The sequence below is a fragment of the Siphateles boraxobius genome, unplaced genomic scaffold, assembly GCF_051911475.1.
Source record: "Siphateles boraxobius isolate OS27281-9 unplaced genomic scaffold, OSU_SipBor_1 6, whole genome shotgun sequence".
NCBI lineage: Eukaryota > Metazoa > Chordata > Actinopteri > Cypriniformes > Leuciscidae > Siphateles > Siphateles boraxobius.
In genome coordinates this window covers 10,191,343-10,214,204 of record NW_027509186.1, presented here as the reverse complement: position 1 = coordinate 10,214,204, position 22,862 = coordinate 10,191,343, and the positions used below count along the sequence as shown (strand labels likewise).

The 22,862-nt window shown below is 37.8% G+C and overlaps 1 protein-coding gene across 1 annotated transcript; it reads right to left on the bottom strand.

Moving 5' to 3' along the window:
* Positions 1 to 11,867: 11,867 nt before the first annotated feature.
* On the bottom strand, positions 11,868 to 12,809 carry LOC143716477 (olfactory receptor 52K1-like). The gene has a single exon (XM_077209040.1). The coding sequence runs from the start codon at positions 12,807 to 12,809 to the stop codon at positions 11,868 to 11,870; it is 942 nt and encodes a 313-aa protein (XP_077065155.1).
* Positions 12,810 to 22,862: the final 10,053 nt, after the last annotated feature.

The following is a 22,862-nucleotide window of genomic DNA, read 5'->3' as shown; positions in this document are numbered from 1 at the left end:
CCCCACGTAATTTATGGCCTCAGAAATCACCACCACCGTTGAGTTGTCTTTGTGAATGAGAACATGGTGGTGATGAACATCCGTGAGGAAGCACCTGAGCGCTAGATGCTGCTCACAGATCCAGAAATTTTATATGCCATGCTTTACCCGCACCTGTCCAGAGGCCAAAAGCTGGCCAACCATCACAAAGGGCTCCCCAGCCAATGCCTGATATCCGTTGTGACTGTTTTCTATTTGCTCAGATGTCTTTGTCTCTATTCCTGGAGACCTACTTCCCTGTTGTACCAGGGAGCCAGAGCATCAAGGCAAAGGTTCCTCAAATCCGCCCCTGGAGGGTCGCTGCCCACTGCAAAATTGTTTTGTTTCAACTCTAATCAAAGACACCTGAGCAAGCAAACAGAGATACCGCAAAAATACAAGTTGGTGAGTTTAATAAGGGTTCATTATCATTTTTTTTAAAGTACAAACATTTTGTTATATTTTGCTAAAATATTAATACTATTAGTGTAACGATGCGGGAAGAATGAAGCGAGAAGTGAATCCAATTGCAAGCACATTTATTAATGAAACAAACAAAAGACACTCAGACCAGGAACACGGAAACAGCAACCATTACAACATTAAGAACTCACAAAGACTGAACTAAAACACAGGGTTTAAATACAGGGGAACGGATGAATGAAACAAGACACAGCTGGGTAAATTAACTAACACAGGTGGTAAACATGAACACAAACGAGGAGCGGGAAACTAGACGGGACTAAACCAAATACACAATAATGGGGGGAACACAAGACAGACAGGAACAAGACATGAACCCACACCGTGACATAGACCCCCTTGTCCGTGGACACTGGCTCCGAGGCGGCCATCTTGTCCGTGGACACTGGCTGTGCAGAAGTGACGTGAGGCGTCTCTGGCCGTGCAGAAGTGACGTGAAGCGTCTCTGGCCGTGCAGAAGCGACGCGGACAGTCTCAGGTTTGGTTGGACTGACGTGAAGCTCAGGCATGTCGTGGTGAAGCTCAGGCATGTCGTGGCTGACGTGAAGCTCTGGCTGGACGTGGCTGGCGTGAAGCTCTGGCTGGACATGGCTGGCGTGAAGCTCTGGCTGGACGTGGCTGGCGTGAAGCTCTGGCTGGACGTGGCTGGCGTGAAGCTCTGGCTGGACGGTCTCTGGCTGGACGGTCTCTGGCTGGACGGTCTCTGGCTGGACGGTCTCTGGGTGGACGGTCTCTAGGTGGACGGTCTCTGGCTCTTCGTGGCTGACGTGAAGCTCAGACTTGGTGGGTACTGTGGGGTTGCAGGGCTCCGTGTCTGCCAAACCCACAGTAATGGTTGAGCCACACAGTAACAAGGCCAAATCAATATAAAACTCTAAAGTCCATTGAGGATCGTGCAGTGGCATGACTGACCCGTATGGCTCAGATAGTCCACTTCTAAAGAATATCATAAGGCACAAAGAGTCCATTGAAGTTTCATTTGCCAGTTCAACAAAGTCTCTTACATACTCCTCTATTGGCCGGCCTCCCTGACGAAGACACATAATCAGTGCTGATGAGTGCAGTTCAGTGCAGTTCTTCTGTAAAAATGCGGGAAGAATGAAGCGAGAAGTGAATCCAATTGCAAGCACATTTATTTGATGTGACACTCAGACCAGGAACACGGAAACAGCAACCATTACAACATTAAGAACTCACAAGGACTAAACTAAAACACAGGCTTTAAATACAGGGGAACGGATGAGTGAAACAAGACACAGCTGGGTAAATTAACTAACACAGGTGGTAAACATGAACACAAACGAGGAGCGGGAAAACTAGACGGGACTAAACCAAATACACAATAATGGGGGGAACACAAGACAGACAGGAACAAGACATGAACCCACACCGTGACAATTAGATCAAAATTTATGGATTTATTATTATTATTATTATTATAATTGGGACATAACAGTCATGGACGTATCTAATCAATCCTACTGGCAATAGCTATTGGTCCCACTGGACCTAGATTGTGGTGTTCCTAGAATCAACCTTATGTTTGACCTACATGAACTGTAAAAACATCCTAGGTTGGTGAGCGCTTACGTGGGCAAGCCTGTCTCCGGCCTCTGGTCGAGCTCGGAGCAGAGCTTACATATCAGCTGTCTGGAAATGAAAGCAGTTTATTTGGCCCTGAAAGGATTTCCTGTCGAACCTCAAAGGACACCACGTCTTAGTCCGCATGGACAACATGTCGGTGGTGGCATATATTAATCGCCAAGGCGGTCTCAGGTCGGGCTACCTGTACTTCATGGCGAAAGACCTCCTTCTTTGGGCACAAGCCAACTTGAGCTCTCTGAGAGCAGCACATATCATGGGCATTCAGAATCAGGGTGCGGATATGTTTTCTCGAGACAACACTCCCCTCGGCGAGTGGTCTCTAAACCTTCAGACGGTTTGTCTGATATGGAGTGTTTTCGGCGAAGCCGAGGTCGACCTTTTTGCCTCGAGACACAACACTCACTGCGCAGTGTTCTTTTCAAAGAACAGGGACGCGCTGGCCCATCCCTGGCCAGTCGTCTCTTTTATGCGTTTCCCCCCGTTTCCATTATCCCCCAGGTCATCAAACGGGTCAGGGAACTGGGATGCCCAGTCCTTCTAGTGGCCCCCCTCTGGAAGTCCAGGCTGTGGTTTCCATAGCTGGTTCAGATGGTGGACAAAGTCCCAAGGCCTGTCCCACTGAGGAGAGATCTCCTCACACAGGTGAACGGGACGATCTGGCACCCTCGTCCAGACTTATGGGCCCTACATGTGTGGGCCAACGGGTACCCAGGCGTCTCCATGCCCTGAAGTGGTCAGTGTTCTCCGGTTGGTGTTATTTCCATTGTGTTGTGGTTCATTTCCGTTGTGTTGTAGATTAATTTCGTTGTGTTGTGAACTTATGTTTGCTTTTTAAATTTTATACTGGTTTACCGTATAACTGTGTGATTTGTTTATGTAAATTTCTGAAATACAATTTGGACACAGTCAGCACTGATAATAGATCACTCTAAATTGTAATGTAGACATGCATTTTCTGTAAAGCTGTTTTTAAACAATATGTATTCTGAAAAGCATTATACAAATAAATGTGAATTAAATTGAATTATTTGTCATGGAACAGAGGAATGCAGACAAAGGTCAAATCCAAGCAGAGTTTATTGAAACACACACGGGATGAAAACAGGTGAGTAACAGGAAAGTGTGTGTGTGTGTGTGTGTGTGTGTGTGTGTGTGTGTGTGTGTGTGTGTGTGTGTGTGTGTGTGTGTGTGTGTGTGTGTGTGTGTGCGTGCGTGTGTGTGTGTGTGTGTGTGTGTGTGTGTGTGTGTGTGTGTGTGTGTGTGTGTGTGTGTAAATGTACCAACTCAAAATGGTCTACACATAAGATTTGTGTATTTGAATTGCATATAAAATTTCCATTCATTTGGATTACATAGTTTTAACATAAACACATTAATAATCTGAATGTAATTCATATTTTTCAGTCTTTTAAACAGGTAAGATTTTTGTAAGTGATCAAATAAATGTGATGCTGTGAAATCACATAGCTACTATTATGAAAAAAACAAAACCAATAACACATTACCTATATAATCAAAGCATTAGACACTGAATGGATCAGGGATTCAGGCCACATCATGCCTGAGGGGGCAGTCATGGCCTAATGGTAACAGAGTTGAACTGGTGACCCAAAGGTTGCTGGTTCGATTCCAGTACCGGCAGGAATATGACTGAGGTGTCCAAAGCAAGGGACCTAACCCCCAATCGCTCCAAGGCTGCCCGCTGCTCCGGGTGTGTGTTTCCACATTTGCAGTGTGTGTGTGTTCACTACTCACTACTCTGCTCCTAATGTGTGTGCACTTACTTGGATGGGTTAAATGCAGAGGTCAAATTCCAAGTATGGGTTACCATACTTGGCCATCACATGTCACTTTCACTTTCACTTTTCACTTTCACTTTCATCATGATGATTATGTCATCATCAATAAACAGCCAACTGTTTCACATTTTCTCTTGGCTTTTTTGTTTTGTTTTGTTTTTGCAAAAACAAATGTGCTTTATAAACACACAATTAAAGCAGCCAGCGAAAATTTAATATTAAAGAGTCAAGGGTCGAGAGCCCACCTAAGAGACTTTTTACACGACACCGTTTTCAACTAAAAATGTAAAACTTCTGATGCGTTTTGGTCGTTTGTTTACACGACAACAGCATTTTGGGTGCCAGAAAATGCAAAGTTTTTAAAACGGGTTTCAAAGTGCATGTTTTTGAAAACGGTCTCTGTGTAAACAGCAAAAACGCAAATCTGCTTCAGTGGTACTTTAACTCTGTAGTGTGCACACATATGAACACTGAGCAGTGTTAATTTAACATGGTTATTTTCTACTATTACATAAATCTTCCCTGTTTAAAGGTGCAATGTGTAAAAAATGTGAGTATCTATTAACAGAAATGCAATATGACATCCATAACTATGTGTTCAGTGGTGTATAAAGAACCTTTCTTAATAAACCGTAATGTTTTTATTACCTTAGAATGAGGCATTTATATCTACATAGGCGCGGGAATCCCCTTCTATGAAGGTCGACATATTGTGACGTCATGTTTCTACCGTAGCCGAAAGCGAACAAACAGCGTTACAGAGAGCGTTTCGTCACTACCTTGAAAGAGAAGCCGCAGAAAGCTAGAAGCTAGCCATAAACACCGTGAGTAATGACTTTTCCCTTATCAGTGGTGTAAAATATGTAGTTGGATTGTTTCATGTAACTTAATTCTTCTCCCTCGCTGTGTTATGGCTTTGCTATGTGGGGATAAATGTGCTGTTACGTTCGTGAGACAGCTGATTAGCACTCTTGTCATTGACCGTAAAACAGTTACAGGAATCACCAACCCGTCGATCTTGGAAGCATTTTAAGTCGATCGAGTTTCCAAAATCAGAGAAAAAAAGCCTATTGTGTGTAGTAAATGGTGTCTAGGGGATGCAGAGGCGCGCGCTGTTACAATCACGTCATTTTTGCCGCACACACCTTTGGGCTCATGCGGACGCGTCCAGTATAAACAAGGCTTAACGCTTTAACCAGCTCAGCCACAGTTACAGCTCATATTAGCCAGCTAAACTTTTACTACCCTGTTAGAAAAAATATATAGTTGCATAGTTTCATGTGGTTCTTCTCCCTCGCTGTATTATGGGTTTTCTATGTGGGGAGAAATGTGCTGGTTACGTTCGTGACACAATCAACTAATTACTATTATTATATTACGTATTAAGACCCTTGATCCTCACCTGACTATGGCTATGTAAACTTTATCCATGATGTGGTTTATAGTGGACTGTGGTACAGAAACTTGGTTTACTCTGGCTATTCTCTGCCGTCTCAGACGACGATGTTTGTCCCGTTTTCGCCACGGCAGCTTTTTCGAAAGGGAGGGGTGACCGGTGGGCTGAGCCCTTAGTGTAAACTCGCAACCGAACCGCTAGATGTCGCTAAAAGTCACACACTGCACCTTTAATTTACGTATGATTGACAAATATGAAATCACATTCAGTATATTAATATAATTACATAAATCTTATCTGTTTCATTTTTATATGACTTAAAAATATGAATCAGATTCAGATTAATAATTTGTTTATGTTAAAACTACACTCAACCATAAAACATCATATTGCCAAGTATTGGTTTACAATTGGTTTACAAATAAAAACATGAGCTGCTATTGGCAGGGTTTACACCTTTGACATAATTGCAATAACTTTCCTTTGATATAACTTATAACAAAGTTTTCTCATTATAGCTTCCTTTATTGCCCGCGTTGTCATCCCATAAAGCACTGGATTAATGATTGGAGACAAAATGAGAGAGAGTAGGGCACATGGTTCATATACAATCGGCTTTGGAAAAGTTCAAAGGAACACCCAATGATGAAGTTCAATAGTGCCATTAGATGTGGGACACAAGTGCTAAAGATTTTGATTCTTCCTCTTTTTGTCAGTTTGAAACAGATGAAGATGATCCTTAAATATGAGTAGAAAATTATAAAAAATGGGAGTACAACTGAAAAAAATATCATTGTTGTGCCATATATGTTGTAATATGAAATATCAAAGCATGCTAGCTTCACTACTGAATAATTGTCACAATAGACTTTTTCAATTATGATACCACAGATGTTGTCAATGTTTGCTGTAAGACAGTGATGGTACATCGGAATAAAAGGGAAAAGCCAAGTGAATGCAATACCTATAATCACTATCGTAGGAGTCACTTTCTTTTATAGTGACTATAACAAACCTAACAGTTATGGCTTATGATCGATATGTTTCTATATGTTATCCTTTAAAGGATAACATATAGAAACATATCGATCATAAGCCTACGGCCTGAAACCCTGTGATAGGGTTAGCTAGTAATTCAGATTCATATGCAATGTGTAATGATATGAAACCAGTGTGAGTGCCCGGCATTACCATCAGAGGGCACTCCAACCCGGACAAATAACCACACATCCACAGACTCCATTCCCCATAATCCTTTGTCCAGACTAATCAGCCATGATCACATCCACCTGTATGTCATTACCTTGTTTAGCTCACCCCATATAAGCCTGTTTTTTTTATTCATTCTCTGCAAAGTTTTGTTTAGTGTTTCTACTGTAATGCCAAGCATTTTCTCTGTTGTTCCTAGTGATGGCAAAATGAGGCTTCCTGAACCACTGAGACCTCGCAGCCCATTGCTTCACCCAAAGGTTCTTACTCGAAGCTTCATTCAGCATTGCTTACTAGTGACACCTAGCGACTGTGCAAAGAAGTAGCAGACAAATTAATTAATTCTGGACCAATGACCTGAGCAGACTTATGATGTCCGTATAAAGCCACTACCCACCCCGTTCTGTTTCATTTATTTATTTATTTTCTTCTCACTGTTAATGTCTGTAACCTTTCATTTGCAATAATGCAAAGACCTGAGCAGACATTTGTCCATTGCCTGGGTATAAAATAAAAGATGTAGCCTATCTTTCTATGTCAGAATTTACTTGTGCAGAAACAACTGTCACACACACAGTTAATTAATTATTCATAAATTGTTTGGATAGTCTACAACAAAAGTGACACTGTGTTGCGTGCAGTGCTTATGGTGAAGGGGGTGTAATAAAGTAAACTGCAACAGAATAGTCTGGGGTGGAAAAAAAGTTAAGAATTGTTTCTGGTGTGTTTTGTGCAGTGAACTTTTACTAGATTTAGTGCAGTGTTGTGCTTATGGGACTGGGGATTTAGAGGAGCAAACTGCAACACTGCAGTTTGGGGTGGGTGAAGGAAGTATTACAATAGATTTTTATTGAGAAACAGAATTTTTTTAAGTGTGTTGGGGTTTAGACGATTCCTCTTCTTGGACAAAACCTCTCCAGCCTTGGAAAATATCCTTTCACAAGGAACAGATGCAGAGGAACATAAAAATGCCAGTGCCAGTTGGTATAAATGAGGATACTGATGCTTCTTTTGAGCCCAGACAGGGGAGGATTTCTTCTTTCTAGCTGGCTCCATTACCAGGAAAAAGGAAGAGAAGCAAAAAGCAAACAAATCCAAAAGGGCGATCCAAAACAAAAAGAAGTCCAGATCCAAAAATCTAAATAATCTTATCTCATAATATAACAAGACTATAATATAGCTATAATTAAAAATAATAATATACGTATTCTAACCTGATATAATGTAATAATATACAGCCCTAACATATGACTCAATAACGACAATAACAATGAGAGTTCTTTGACTCTCTGACACTATTACTGCTTCTACTACTCCTAACAACACCCACAAGGTGGCGCGAGTTTCGAATCCCCTTTATCCGTAGCGACACTGACCGAACCGATGACGTATCCACACAAACCGAGGCCTCGTTTGTCATTGGTCACGTGATTTTCACGTTAACAACACAAGCCTCGAATCGCGGCTTCATCTGGCACGCCCATTTTTTCTCGACACAAGCTCCGACGCCTCGGTTCAAATGTCACATCACTAGTTGTTCCCATGTTCTTGGTTTTTGATCTTTGCTTGTTTCTTGGATTCCCCTTTTTGCCTGTGTCCCCCGCCTTTTTTGTTTGTTTGTTTGGACTGCTTTTTTTGTGTTTATGACCTCTTGCCTGTTATCTGGTTTACGTCTTTGAATTACCCTTACAAAATAAACTGCATTTGGATCATCAACCTTCGTGTCTCAGAGCAGTACGTAACACAATGTCAGAAATGTTCACAAACCATAGGCTTATAATCTCAGTGAATTTTAATGATGAAAGTCTGTAGAAAGGTTTTAAAAAAATCAAGAAGAGACATTTTTAAAATAAAGGTATGGTGGTTCTTCTTTAGCGTGTGGCTAATAACTGAAATCATTATGCAACAGACCAAATTATGTAATTCATATGGGTCCCCATATGGCCTAATTTGACTTTAATAAACATGGTTGTTAAAGGTCATTATGTATTTTTCCACTCCCATATTGCCTTAGTCCTTATACCCAGAAGGCCTTTCTGTCCAGAGCTGCTCTCAGTGGGATAATTAACTTGTAATGATAACACTTTAATTAAACCCCACTGACCATACGATTACACTTAGATCCCTTCGGGCTGATCATAGCTTTTAGTGACCTCTAAAAAAACTTAAATCAAATAGATCTATGATTAAAATGATATATCTTAAGAGCAACCCGTAAAAAGGTTTAATTTTGCAATAATATTCAATGAACTAGTAATAAATGCACACCGCGCTCAATAATTACATTTAAACAAGGTACTTCCATTGTATAACACTTACCCAAAATACTGTGCTGTAGATTTAAATGTCTTTAATCTAGGTTAGATTAAAAGTTTAGATTAATCTAGTTTAGATTAAATGCATCTCTTTGATGCATTACCTTCACACATGACAATTCATTACATTTGCACTTTCATACATTTACCACCATTTGGCTTTTAAAAATAAGGAGAACAAATAATGTTCAAAATAGGCTGGTCATATAACAAAACTTTTCATTGTTTATAACACACAATTTATTGGTTTTTAAATACTTTGTAGCAAGGTTAGATGTTGTGGGAAAAAGGAGGCTGTAACTGGCAAACATTAAAAAACTTTAATAAACGTAAAACAAACAAATACAAAATTAAAGTAACGACGGCAGCACCTCACGGACGACTGCTGTCACATTTAACAAAACACAAATAAAATCCAGGCCTGGCCTCTCTCCTTCACTGTCGTCGCTCCTCCTTTTTATGCTTCCGCTCCTCCGTGAGAGATACGAGACCTTTCGCAGACTTATAGGCTTATTTTCACAAACAGGGTTTAGAATAAGCCAGGATTAGGCCTTAGTTCAATTATACAGAGCCCCGTCTAAAGGGATTTGGTGGTGGAAAAAAATTGGGATGGGAGAAAAAATATTTTTCACATATTTTGCGTTTCTTCGCAAAACTATTCTGTTCCTTTGCAAAGATATTTGCATTCCCTAACAAATACTGTTGTGAGCTCAGACTGACAGTTCCTGTTTAATGTCCCGCTGGCAGTGTTTGGTTTACATTAACAATGGAGTCTTTCATAGTGTTTGAACTTTTATTCAAATATAATTAAATGCGTTCAGTGAGTGCTTAGTTCAAGGTGTTCAGTAAAGTTGGCAATATATTTACAGATTCAAACTTCCTGGATATTCTCTTGAGTTAAACGTTGTTAAAACACAAATGACACCTATTTACAATCATAGTAACGTTGAAAACGAGCTACAACCCAATGTTCCTCAAAACGAGCTTTATAATATAAATTGATCTCTATGAGCAGGTGGCTGAGAGACAAGTCCGAAGGGACAGTCAGCAAAGTGCAAAACTCAAAAAATGTGTCACCAAATTCAGTTTACACATCAATGTTCTCCTACTGGCCATACAACAACACTTAGTTTGATAAAATGTGCTTTTGCACATTTTATATTATGAAAAGTTTTTAATAACTTCACTGTAACACACTAAATTCAGTGTACACATCACTGCTCTCCTGCTGGTTATACAACACTTAGTTTGGCCATTAATAGCACATAAAAAATAAGTAGGCCTATTATTTACACAAATGATGTATACGCAGCTAAAATACTGTTGTTAAATTAAAATTTTATTTGGACCAAGAAATATGTTCATATATAATTATAATTCAATATATTTATATTACATTTTTTTGTCCAAGACACACACATAGCACATATAAATATTGGTTCAATTTTTGAAATGTATCCTTACTTTAATTATACAATTAATTACAGATTCATATTAATTAACAAAATGTACTTACTATATTTTTAGTCAGGATCAGTGTTTGGTTTAGGGTTAGTTGCATAAAATGTAGCATAACTTACGAGGAGTGAGGATACATTATTGGTATAATAAATACATGTAACGTGTAACAAAACCACTGTAAAATAAAGTGTTACCAAATATTTCAGTTAAATCCATGTTTCAGTGGGGTGTTCATTTACAGGATTGCAAGTAAAAGACACTTTCTTTCAAGTGCTAGTTTCAGAAGTCCTTGGGAAATAAATATGGTGTAAAAGTGCATTGTTGTGAAGTCAGGGGGTAATATTTGTATATAGAAAAAAAGAGGAAAGTTGATGGCCATAGCGAACACTGTCAGACATCTATGTTGTAGTTTAACATACTACAAGATAAAGCCATTTGTTACTCACTCCAATATCTTGCCCAAATGATGCTTATGATTTCCAGTTATGCTAGTCGGGCCTGACAGGGTGGCAAAGTTGTGACACTGTCACATAAGAGACATGTTTTTACCGCTGTATATAATAATATATTTGTATAGTTTTTAATGGTTTTACATTTCCCCCCTGTCCATTTTTAACTCCTCTTAAGAAATGTGTGTTTGTCTTAAATATGGGACTCTACCTGGCATGGTCACAATCAAGACTTGTGCTGCTTTGACAGCTCCATTTAAGCAAATGTATTCATCCTGCATGCCCATATACAATACCTTAGGACAGAATATTAAAACATGTATAGTCTTATAGGGTTTTTAACTATACATTTTTTAATATAATGTAAATATTAAACTTCCAAATGTAAACTGGTGATCCCCATCCCGAGGTAACTAGAGAGTATGTCAGCTCCAGTTTGGATCCAGCCTCTTACGAAGACTTCAGATGCCCCAAACTTGTGAAGAGATGACCAACTCCTGCGAGGACTTCAGATTATGCAAACTCTGAAACAACATGCACCAATGCTACTTTTTCCATATATTATAATCATTATGTCCACAACTCGTAATAATTACTTTCAATGAGCTCATTGTTTCTGCCTTAAATTCTTGATACATTACTTGGACACAGTCAGCTGTAAGTCAGTCATCTCTCTGATAAAAGATCATTCAAAATTGTAATGGAGACACGTGCATTATCTGTAAAGGTCCTTTGAAACGATATGTATTGTGAAAAGCGCTATACAAATAAATGTGAATTGAATTGAAATGTGAATGAAAAAATCCAGATTCAAACATAGTTGAGACAAAGCATGTTAATGCAAATACCAGCAAAACATATTCATTTACACCCATTAATATATAAAATTGCACAGTTTTGAGTCACAAGTACCAATAAGGAAATGTCCCATAAGTAATTTGTTGAATATTAAAGTGGAGATTGTTACAGAACATCAAGGAGTCTGATGATGACATCAGAAGTATCTGTTACGTGAGAAAACAAAGTGCCTTATCTTCTAGCTCTAAACAAATAATTTCAGAAAATTAAGTTTTCTGATAAAAAAAACACCAAGTAGCTTTTAAAAATGTCATATTCTCCTTTAATTACTTATTCATGGGAAATGGGCAATTTTTAATCGTTGAAACAAGCATAAAATGTGTTTGCGAATTTCTGGCAAATTTAAGCCATAAATAAGGGGATTGAGAACAGGAGGAATAATCAGAAATTCCACTGAAAAAAATATACCCACAATCTTGTATTTGTCTGAATCATACCGACTTAGAGCAATGTCACAAAATGATGCTATAGAGTAGTTCAGAAAGCTTATAATGTGAGGAAGACATGTTTGTAATGCTTTGCCCCTAATTTCTTTGGAGCTTTTTTGACAAATGGTCAAAATTCGGACATAAGTATATAAAATGTAGAAGGCAGGGAGAAAAACTGTTGTTGTTGAGACGAAAAATCCATATATGTTGTTACTCAAAGTGGAAGTCCCACAAGAGAGCCGAACCACAGACCAGTTGGAACAGTACAGTCGAGCTATGTCAGTCCCACACAAAGGCAACCTGGCTGAAAAGAAAATACCAAGACCCACAGAAAATGCTGCATAAAGTGACGCTATTGCCATGTACGATGCTGTTACTTTTGAGGTCATAATTGTATGGTATTTTAAAGGGTTGCATATGGCAATATATCTGTCATATGCCATCAGAGTTAATATTGTATATTCAGATATAGCAAAAGAATAAATTGTAAAAATCTGAACAAAACACGCTGGCCTAGAAATTGTATTTGTATCAGAAAGGAGATCAACCATTATCCTAGGGAAAAAACCAGCTGACCCATAGAGATCATTGACAGACAAGCAAAATATCAGGATGTACATTGGCTCATGAAGGGATCTCTCTTTAAACACCACAAACAAAATGATGGCATTAAATAATATAATTGCTAAATAAACTGTAAGTGTCAATATTAGGATTAAATATTTAATGTGAACAAACTCCTTGAACAAAGTAAAGTAAAAATATGAAGGCATGGTTCCATTTTCCATTTGCTGGTCAAAACAGTGAAATTGCCATATAAATAAATGTATAGATTCAGTTGTTGTCCGTTATTTGAAGAAAAAAGCATCCAATCATTTTTGATGAACTCTGTTCACTCTAGTCTATAAATATTTTTTTAGAGTAAAAATAAAGAGAGATGCTCATAATAGTGAAGGAAAAAGTGAGGAGAACTGGTTGTTGCCTTTGATCTGAGGCAACTGCTGAATTAGCTGTAAGTGTTTAATATAACAGCCGCCTACACTATCTGGGGCACATAACCCAACAGAACACATGGGAATTGACCTAATTAGTAAAGTAAAAAAACAAAAATGGTGGTAATAGGTAATGACTGTATAAAAATCTGGCATAAAACACAAGATTTACATTTTTCTGATTTTCAACCCGCTTTGAATTGTTACAGTGTTGGTGGTATATGTACAATGTTAACTCTCTCTCTGTGTTACCTGGGTCGAGAAATGCGTGGTTTTTTTTATGTTTTTTTTTTTGTCAGCAATAACAGTGGGATTGACAGAGGGTGTAGGTTCTGTCCTTACCCCCTGTTGCCACGGCCGCCGTAACTGTAAGTAATTTTTAATTTTACAAACCATAGCAGAATAGCTCTGCTACGCTGCTGCTACTGTTGCTTTTATTGCTTTTGCTTTTATTACTTCTGCTACAGCAGAGTAATACGGGACTTGCTACTGCCAATACATACACAACACGAATGCTGTGAGCAAGAAAGACATGCTGCTGCTGTACAATATAGCGTACATTAATTACCCGTAGAAGATCTATACAGGTGGAGTTGGGGAAGATGGAGGGTTTCTGAAAGCGCGCTGCACTGCTAAAGCAAATGCTACCCAAGTATTTGAAGGTTGAGCAGCGAGTTCATTGGCTACTAATACGGCAGGAACCAATCAGCTGTGTCCTATAGGTAACGATGTGATTATGAACAGGTGTAAAAGGACCTATTAGCCTGCACCATCTCGAGTTTCATGCCAGTACTTTGTATATATGTATATATATATATATATATATATATATATATATAGCTTTTTTCTAGCTCTTCCTGTCATAGCTGCAATACTTTTTGAGGGACAATAATTGAGGCTGAGTCTTAAAACATTGTCAAACTTACACTGTTGTACACTTACAATTATATTTCTGATGCTTTCGATTTCCTCAGTGAAGAAATTCATAAAGTCGTCATTACTACTAAACTGTGATGAATTATTTAGTTCAGGTGACAGCTGTTTATTTGTTAATTTAGCCACTGTACTAAATAAAAACCTTGGAGTGTTTTAGTTATTTTCAGCATACTCCCTTTCCACATGATTCTTAAGACCTATAAATTAATTTGTTTCTATTTGTGCTTTAGGTTACATTGTCTGCCGAATCAGCAATGTGCTAATTTGCATAAACCGTGTTTAAGGGCCCTGTCATAAATACAACCCCATCCTTCAAATTCCACATTCATTTTTCAACAGGTAAAGAAAGACTGTCTTCAAACTGATGCTTGATAGACACATGAGAAACTGTAAGATATATACTGTATACTGTACTGTGTATTTGCTGTATACTGTATTTATTTTGCTTTTTGTGATTCATGTTTCAGTCTATAGTGATGTAATTATATTCTAAAAAGATTGTGAATAATGGCTTTTCTCTTTTCCATTAGCATTTCTTTAACCTTGTTTTTCTTCTGTTGTTCATGTAATTACAGAGCCATACTGAAAAGCACAATGCAAAATATTTCCTTCACACTGGATGCATATAACAAAATACATGACCTGAAATTTGTTTTTGTTGTTGTGCTGGGTTTACTTTTTCCACTCATCATCATTGCTAATGGACTGATCTTCTGTGTAGTATGTCTTGAAAGAAAACTACATAAGCCAATGTACGTCTTTATCTGCAATTTGGCATGTATAAATTTATATGGTGGCACAGCAGTTGCACCTTTTATCATGAGAAGTTTCTTAACGGATGATTATCAAATAACATTGCTTTCATGTCTTGTGCAAATCTACTTTATATATACATATGTTAGTTGTGATATAACAAACCTAACACTTATGGCTTATGATCGATATATTTCTATATGCTATCCTTTACATTATGACAAAATAGTCACCCCCACAAAGGTGATTTTGGGTATTGTATTCACTTGGCTTTTCCCCTTTTTCAGAGTGACCATCTCTCTCTCATTTATAGCAAAAATTGACATTTGTGGAGTTATCATTGAAAAAGTATATTGTGATAATTATTCAATAGTGAAACTAGCATGCTCGGATATTTCCTATTACAACATACATAGCACAATTTTAATTTTCTTTGTGGTTGCACTCCCATTTTTTATAATTGTCTACACTTATTTAAGAATCATATTAATCTGTATGACACTGTCAAAAAGAGGACGTGTCAAACTCTTTAGCACTTGTGTCCCACATCTAATGGCATTATTTAACTTTATTATTGGGACTTGTTTTGAACTTTTGCAAAGCCGTTTTGATATGAGACATGTACCCTACACAATTCGTGTAATACTTTCTTTGTATTTCCTTATTCTTTCCCCATTAATAAACCCAATAATTTATGGGATAGGAACTCAAGCAATAAAGGAATCTATAATGAGAATGCTTTGTCATAAGTTTTACCAAAGGCAAGCTGTTGTAAGATGTATAACTTAAAACACTTTTTCACGGAGGTAGATACCAGTAAGGCTAATATATTCATACTAAAAGATTGAAAAAAAACTCTAATCTGACTCTAATCTGTTTGAAATTGTTAAAGAGAGGATGAGTCAAACACTTTAGGACGTGTGTCCCACATCTAATGGCATTATTTAACTTCAGCATTGGGAGTTCCTTTGAACTTCTACAAAGCCGGTTTGATAGGAGAAGTACCCTACATGCTTCATGTAATACACTCTTTGTATTTTCTTTTTCTTTCTCCATTATTAAACTCAGTGATTTGTGGTATGCAAAGTCATGTAATAAAGGAAGCTATAATGAGAAAATGTTATACCAAAGGCAAGCTGTCCAAGTTGTGAATGTTAAATACTTATATGTGCTTCAAATCATACTGTATGTAGACCTGTTGATATATTATAATATATTATACACTATTATGCGATAAATTTTCAAAACTATTATTGTAGCATGCACTAGTCAAGTCAAGTCAAGTCATCCTCATTTATATAGCGCTTTTAACAATGTAGATTGTTTCAGAGCAGCTTTACAGAGATAAACATATAATTTAAGGTAACAGAGATTGGTTTAGTTTTATAGTGGTTCTTGAAAAATGTTTTTTTCCAGCTAAAGTTAGTTTTGATTGATTCACTTCCTTCTAAATTATCATTTGTTATTAAATTAGGGGCCACTAAGACGACACCGTTCCCTCTAAACAGACTTTAAACGTGAACCTGTGATAGACGCTGATGGCGTTCACATGCGCATTAAGAATTGATTATGTGCGTTTGAATATATGTGCGCAGGTTTGTAATTCCTTACAAACCATGCCTAAACAAACTACTTGTCTTGTCTATAAATTTTAATGCAGAATTTTATTTTATCTTATCCCTTCGGGTAGGTACGGGAACCAAAAAAATCCACAACGATTTATCTGTAGAGTGGTATAGGGATACTCCATAGGGAGAGGCTAGTTGGCACTTCAGCACTGCATTGTCATCGGGTCCAGGCGAAAGTCCTTCGTCAGATCTGGAAACGGCCTGGATCCGGCAGGCTGCGGGAAAACCTCGGGATAAACAAAGACAGTAAAATTAGCGTAGATGCCATTCTTCTTATGATGTAACGAGTACATCAGGATTTAAGGGAAGTGTTCCCAGTTCCGGCTGACCTAATCTAAGCAGCCTAATATTGAATTATAGAAGGCTATAGAGTGTTATGTGAATGCTAGGTCAAAGAGATGTGTTTTTAATCTAGCTTTGAACTGAAAGACTGTGTCTGCTTCCCGGACAATGTTAGGAAGATTGTTCCAAATTTTTGGTGCTAAATAGGAAAAGGATCTACCCCCAGCAGTCGATTTAGATATTCTAGGTATTATCAACTGGCCAGAACTTTGAGATCGCAATAGACGTGAAGGACTATAATGCATTAAGAGCTCGCCAAAGTACTGGGGAGCTAAACCATTTAGTGCTTTGTAAGTAATCAGCAATATTTTAAAATTTATACGATGTTTAATAGGGAGCCAATGCAGTGTTGACAGAACCGGGCTAATATGGTCGTACTTCCTGGTTCTAGTAAGAACTCTAGCGGCTGCGTTTTGAACTAGCTGTAGTTTGTTTATTAAGCGTGCAGGGCAACCACCCAGTAGAGTATTACAATAATCTAGCCTTGATGTCATAAACGCATGAACTAGTTGTTCCGCATTTGTCAATGATAGCAAATGACATAATCTAGATATATTTTTAAGATGGAAAAATGCGGTTTTACAGATACTAGACACGTGACTTTCAAATGAAAGATTGGTATCAAAGAGCACACCCAGGTTCCTAACTGACGACGAAGACTTAACAGAGCAGCCATCAACTGTTAAACAGTATTCTAGGTTATTACATGATGAAGTTTTTTGTCCAATAATTAGAATCTCTGTTTTTTTTTTCAGAATTTAGTAGTAGGAAATTACTAATCCAATTTTTGATATCAACTATGCATTCCGATAATTTTGTGAATTGGTGAGTTTCGTTAGGTTTGGAAGAAATATAGAGCTGAGTATCATCAGCATAACAGTGAAAGCTAATTCCATGTTTCCTAATGATATCTCCTAAAGATAGCATGTACAGAGTGAAAAGCAGCGGTCCGAGAACTGAGCCTTGTGGTACGCCATACTGAACTTGTGATCGATAAGACATCTCTTCATTTACTGCTTCAAACTGATAGCGGTCAGATAAATATGATTTAAACCATGCTAATGCAATTCCACTAATGCCAAAATAGTTTTTTAGTCTATTTAAGAGAATGTTGTGGTCAATGGTGTCAAATGCAGCACTAAGATCAAGTAACACTAATAGAGAGATACAACCACGATCGGATGATAAGAGCAAATCATTTGTGACTCTAATGAGAGCTGTCTCAGTGCTATGATACGGTCTAAATCCTGACTGGAAATCTTCGCAGATACCATTTCTTTCAAGAAAGGAACACAGTTGGGAGGATACTGCTTTTTCTAATATCTTTGATAGAAAAGGTAGATTTGAGATCGGCCTGAAATTGACTAATTCTGTAGGATCAAGTTACGTTTTTTAACAAGTGGTTCAATCATAGCCAGCTTAAAGGTTTTTGGTACGTATCCTAGAGAAATTAATGATGTTAAGAAGAGGATCTATGACTTCTGGAAGCATCTCTTTCAATAGTTTAGTCGGTATAGGGTCTAACATACATGTTGTCTATTTAGATGAATTAACGAGTTTGCAAAAGTCTTCCTCTCCTATGGCAATGAATGAATCACAATTTACCTCAGGAGGACTATAATGCACTCCCTAATGCGATGCTGTAGTAGACGGTTGCATAGTTATAATTTTGTCCCTAATATTATCAATCTTATAAGTGAAGAAGTTCATAAAGTCATTACTGCTGTGTTTCTTGGACACTCCTGGGCTTGAAAGCTTTCTTTTTCGTTAGTGTAGCCACTTTTTCAAATGAATACCTAGGATTATGTTTATTTTCTTCTAATAGGGTTGAAAAATAAGCAGATCTAGCAGCTTTTAAAGCCTCTCTGCAAGCAATCGAGCTCTCCTTCCATGAAATCCGAAATACCTCTAGTTTTGTTTTCTTCCAGTTGCGCTCCATTTTTCTGGCTGCTCTTTTAAGGGCCCGGGTGTTCTCGTTGTACCATGGCGTTGGACTATTTTCTTTAATCTTCTTTAAGCGCAACGGAGCAACTGTGTTTAAAGTGCTGGAAAGGAGAGAGTTAAAAGTTTCTGACGCAATATCAAGTTCTTCTAAGCTATCTGGGATGCTGAGATGATGAAACTGATTAGGAAGATTTTTGATAAAGCAATCTTTAGTGGCAGAAGTGATAGGTCTAACATACTTGTAACACGGAGTTGGCTTTGCAGCCTTGGCTAAATGTTATTTACATGAGACTAGATAATGATCTGAGATGTCGTCGCTCTGCTGCAGAATTTCAACAGCATCAACATTGATTCCATGTGATAATATTAGATCTAGAGTATGATTACGACAATGAGTAGGTCCCGACTACTGTAGCGATACACTAATCTCACGATACGATACGATACACGATATTCAGCTAACGATACGATATATATCACGATATTCAGCCAACAATACGATTTGATATAATTCGATACACTAACATCATTTTCTGAAAGATTTAAAGGGGACAGAGTGATTTTGGTGACATCTTGTGAGTGTTCCATTTACTTGGATTGAATTATTTGAACTGAAAACTAAAAACTTGATTTACACAATATATGTCTCTGAGTGGAAAAGTTTAAGTTATTCATTCAAGAGCTGTGAGTGCCTTTTGTTGTTTGATTCACATTAATGGCTCCATCTTCAGCAGGTTTATTAGACGCTGCCCCTTTAAGACCGAGTGCAGATCTAATAGGTGACTGATGCATCATCATTTTCTCCTAACTATTTACGTCCATTTAAGACATAAACTGTTTAAGTGAATAAACTGTGTTTCAGTGAATCTCATAGCTGATCATTTTTATATTATTATGTATATTTGATAGTTTAGATGCGCACATGAAGCCCAAAGTTAAGTAGCCTATACTTTTCTTGTCTCGTTGCAATCCATTTCGGAGCGCGCGTCGCCTTGTGAACAACTCTTGGGCAGATGTTTGTGCTTTTAATAGCTCGTTTAGTGATTAAACGCGTCCGCAATTTAGCAACAGTAGAGACTGCATTTTACAACAATCACCGATCGTGCTGACGGTACGTATGGGTTTTAGGAAGAAATGACAGCGCATCGCTGTGAAGGGAAGGAAGTTGCTCTAGACATAATGCAGTTAGTTTGGTTTCATCTCAAATATCTTCTTTTTATAATCTCTGAAAGCCGAATCTAAAATAAAATTAGAATATTATCCCAGATCTAAAGTGTAACCACGTTTGAATGTTTAGTTCTGTCCTCATTGTCAGTCATTGAGCAGGGCTGTCGTGTCGTGTTGTGCGCGCACGCTGTGCCTCCGCGTGAGAGATCGCTCTCTCTCTTCTGGACTGCGAATAGCAAAGTTGCATCACAGACAAATGGTTTAATATTATTATATATAGAACTGGCTGGCGAGATAAACATGTTCAAGATTACGTCTTTATATCAATAATAAATAGTAGCCTACGTGTATTTTCTATTTTCTCCAGTACCGACAACAGAACCGAAAACGTCGAAGCTTTAAAGCGAATGGGGGTAAACACGGGGTATTTGCATGGGACTTGTGTATCGATACTCGCGGCTTAAAAATCGATATTTTCTTGTGGAAAAAAAATATCAATTTATATCGCAGAATCGATAAAATTGCTCAACCTTAGTCCTGACACGTGTTGTCTAACTCCAATAGAGTTAAGAATGTCTTTAAATGCCAATCCCATTGCATCATTTTCATTATGTATATTAAAATCACCAACAATTAGGGTTGCTGAATATTCGATCCCTTACTTCAAAAGCACTCATAGTTAATGATATGATTTCAGATTATAACCTAGATGTGCTGTGTATGACAGAAACCTGGCTAAAACCAGACGATTACATTACTTTAAATGAGTCCACCCCACATGATTACTGTTATAAACATGAACCTCGCCTGAAAGGCAAAGGGGGAGGTGTTGCTGTAATGTATAGCAATATTTTCAAAACCACTAAAAAATCTAGTTTAAAATATATTTCTTTTAAAGTGTTGGTGCTTAATGTAAAAATATATAATGTAAACGATAAATCAAGTTTGAGAATTCTGCTGGCAACTGTCTACAGGCCACCAGGGCACCATAAAGATTTTATCAAAGAATTTGCTGACTTTCTATCAGAATTAGTATTGACTGCAGATAAAGTCCTAATTGTTGGTGATTTTAATATACATGTAGATAATGGAAAAGATGCAATGGGATTGGCATTTAAAGACATTCTTAACTCTATTGGAGTTAGACAACACGTGTCAGGACCTACTCATTGTCGTAATCATACTCTAGATCTAATATTATCACATGGAATCAATGTTGATGCTGTTGAAATTCTGCAGCAGAGCGACGACATCTCAGATCACTATCTAGTCTCATGTAAATTACATTTAGCCAAGGCTGCAAAGTCAACTCTGTGTTACAAGTATGTTAGACCTATCACTTCTGCCACTAAAGATTGCTTTATCAATAATCTTCCTAATCAGTTTCATCGTCTCAGCATCCCAGATAGCTTAGAAGAACTTGATATTGCAACAGAAACTTTTAACTCTCTCCTTTCCAGCACTTTACACACAGTTGCTCCGTTGCGCTTAAAGAAGATTAAAGAAAATAGTCCAACACCGTGGTACAACGAGCACACCCGGGCCCTTAAGAGAGCAGCCAGAAAAATGGAGCGCAACTGGAAGAAAACAAAACTAGAGGTATTTCGGATTTCATGGAAGGAGAGCTCGATTGCTTACATAGAGGCTTTAAAAGCTCCTAGATCTGCTTATTTTTCAACCCTATTAGAAGAAAATAAACATAATCCAAGGTATTTATTTGAAAAAGTGGCTACACTAACGAAAAAGAAAGCTTCAAGCCCAGAAGTTTCCAAAAAACACAGCAGTAATGACTTTATGAACTTCTTCACTTATAAGATTGATAATATTAGGGACAAAATTATAACTATGCAACCGTCTACTACAGCATCACATCAGGGAGTGCATTATAGTCTCCCCGAGGTAAAATTTGATTCATTTGTTGCCATAGGAGAGGAAGAATTTAGCAAACTCGTTAATTCATCTAAATCGACAACATGTATGTTAGACCCTATACCGACTAAACTACTGAAAGAGATGCTTCCAGTAGTCATAGATCCTCTTCTTAACATCATTAATTCATCATTGTCTCTAGGATACGTACCAAAAGCCTTTAAGCTGGCTATGATTACACCGCTTGTTAAAAAAAACGCAACTTGATCTTACAGAATTAGTCAATTACAGTGCGATCTCGAATCTACCTTTTCTGTCAAAGATACTAGAAAAGGCAGTATCCTCACAACTGTGTTCCTTTCTTAAAAGAAATGGTATCTAAGAGGATTTCCAGTCAGGATTTAGACTGCACCATAGCACTGAGACAGCTCTCATTAGAGTCACAAATGATTTGCTCTTATCATCCGATCGTGGTTGTATCTCTCTATTAGTGTTACTTGATCTTAGTGCTGCATTTGACACCATTGACCACAACATTCTCTTAAATAGCTAGAAAACTATGTTGGCATTAGTGGAATTGCATTAGCATGGTTTAAATCATATTTATCTGACCGCTATCAGTTTGTAGCAGTAAATGAAGAGATATCTTATCCATCAAAAGTTCAGTATGGCGTACCACAAGGCTCAGTACTAGGACCGCTGCTGTTCACTCTGTACATGCTACCTTGAGGAGATATCATTAGGAAACATGGAATTAGCTTTCACTGTTATGCTGATGATACTCAGCTCTATATTTCTTCCAAACCTAACGAAACTCACCAATTCACAAAATTATCGGAATGCATAGTTGATATCAAAAATTGGATGACTAGTAATTTCCTACTACTAAATTCTGAAAAAACAGAGATTCTAATTATTGGACAAAAAACTTCCACACGTAATAACCTATAATACCGTCTAACACTTGATGGCTGCTCTGTTAAGTCTTCGTCGTCAGTTAGGAACCTGGGTGTGCTCTTTGATACCAATCTTTCATTTGAAAGTCACGTGTGTAGTGTCTGTAAAACCGCATTTTTCCATCTTAAAAATATATCTAAATTACGTCATATGCTCTCATTGACAAATGTGGAACAACTAGTTCATGCTTTCGTGACATCAAGGCTAGATTATTGTAATGCTCTACTGGGTGGTTGCCCTGCACGCTTAATAA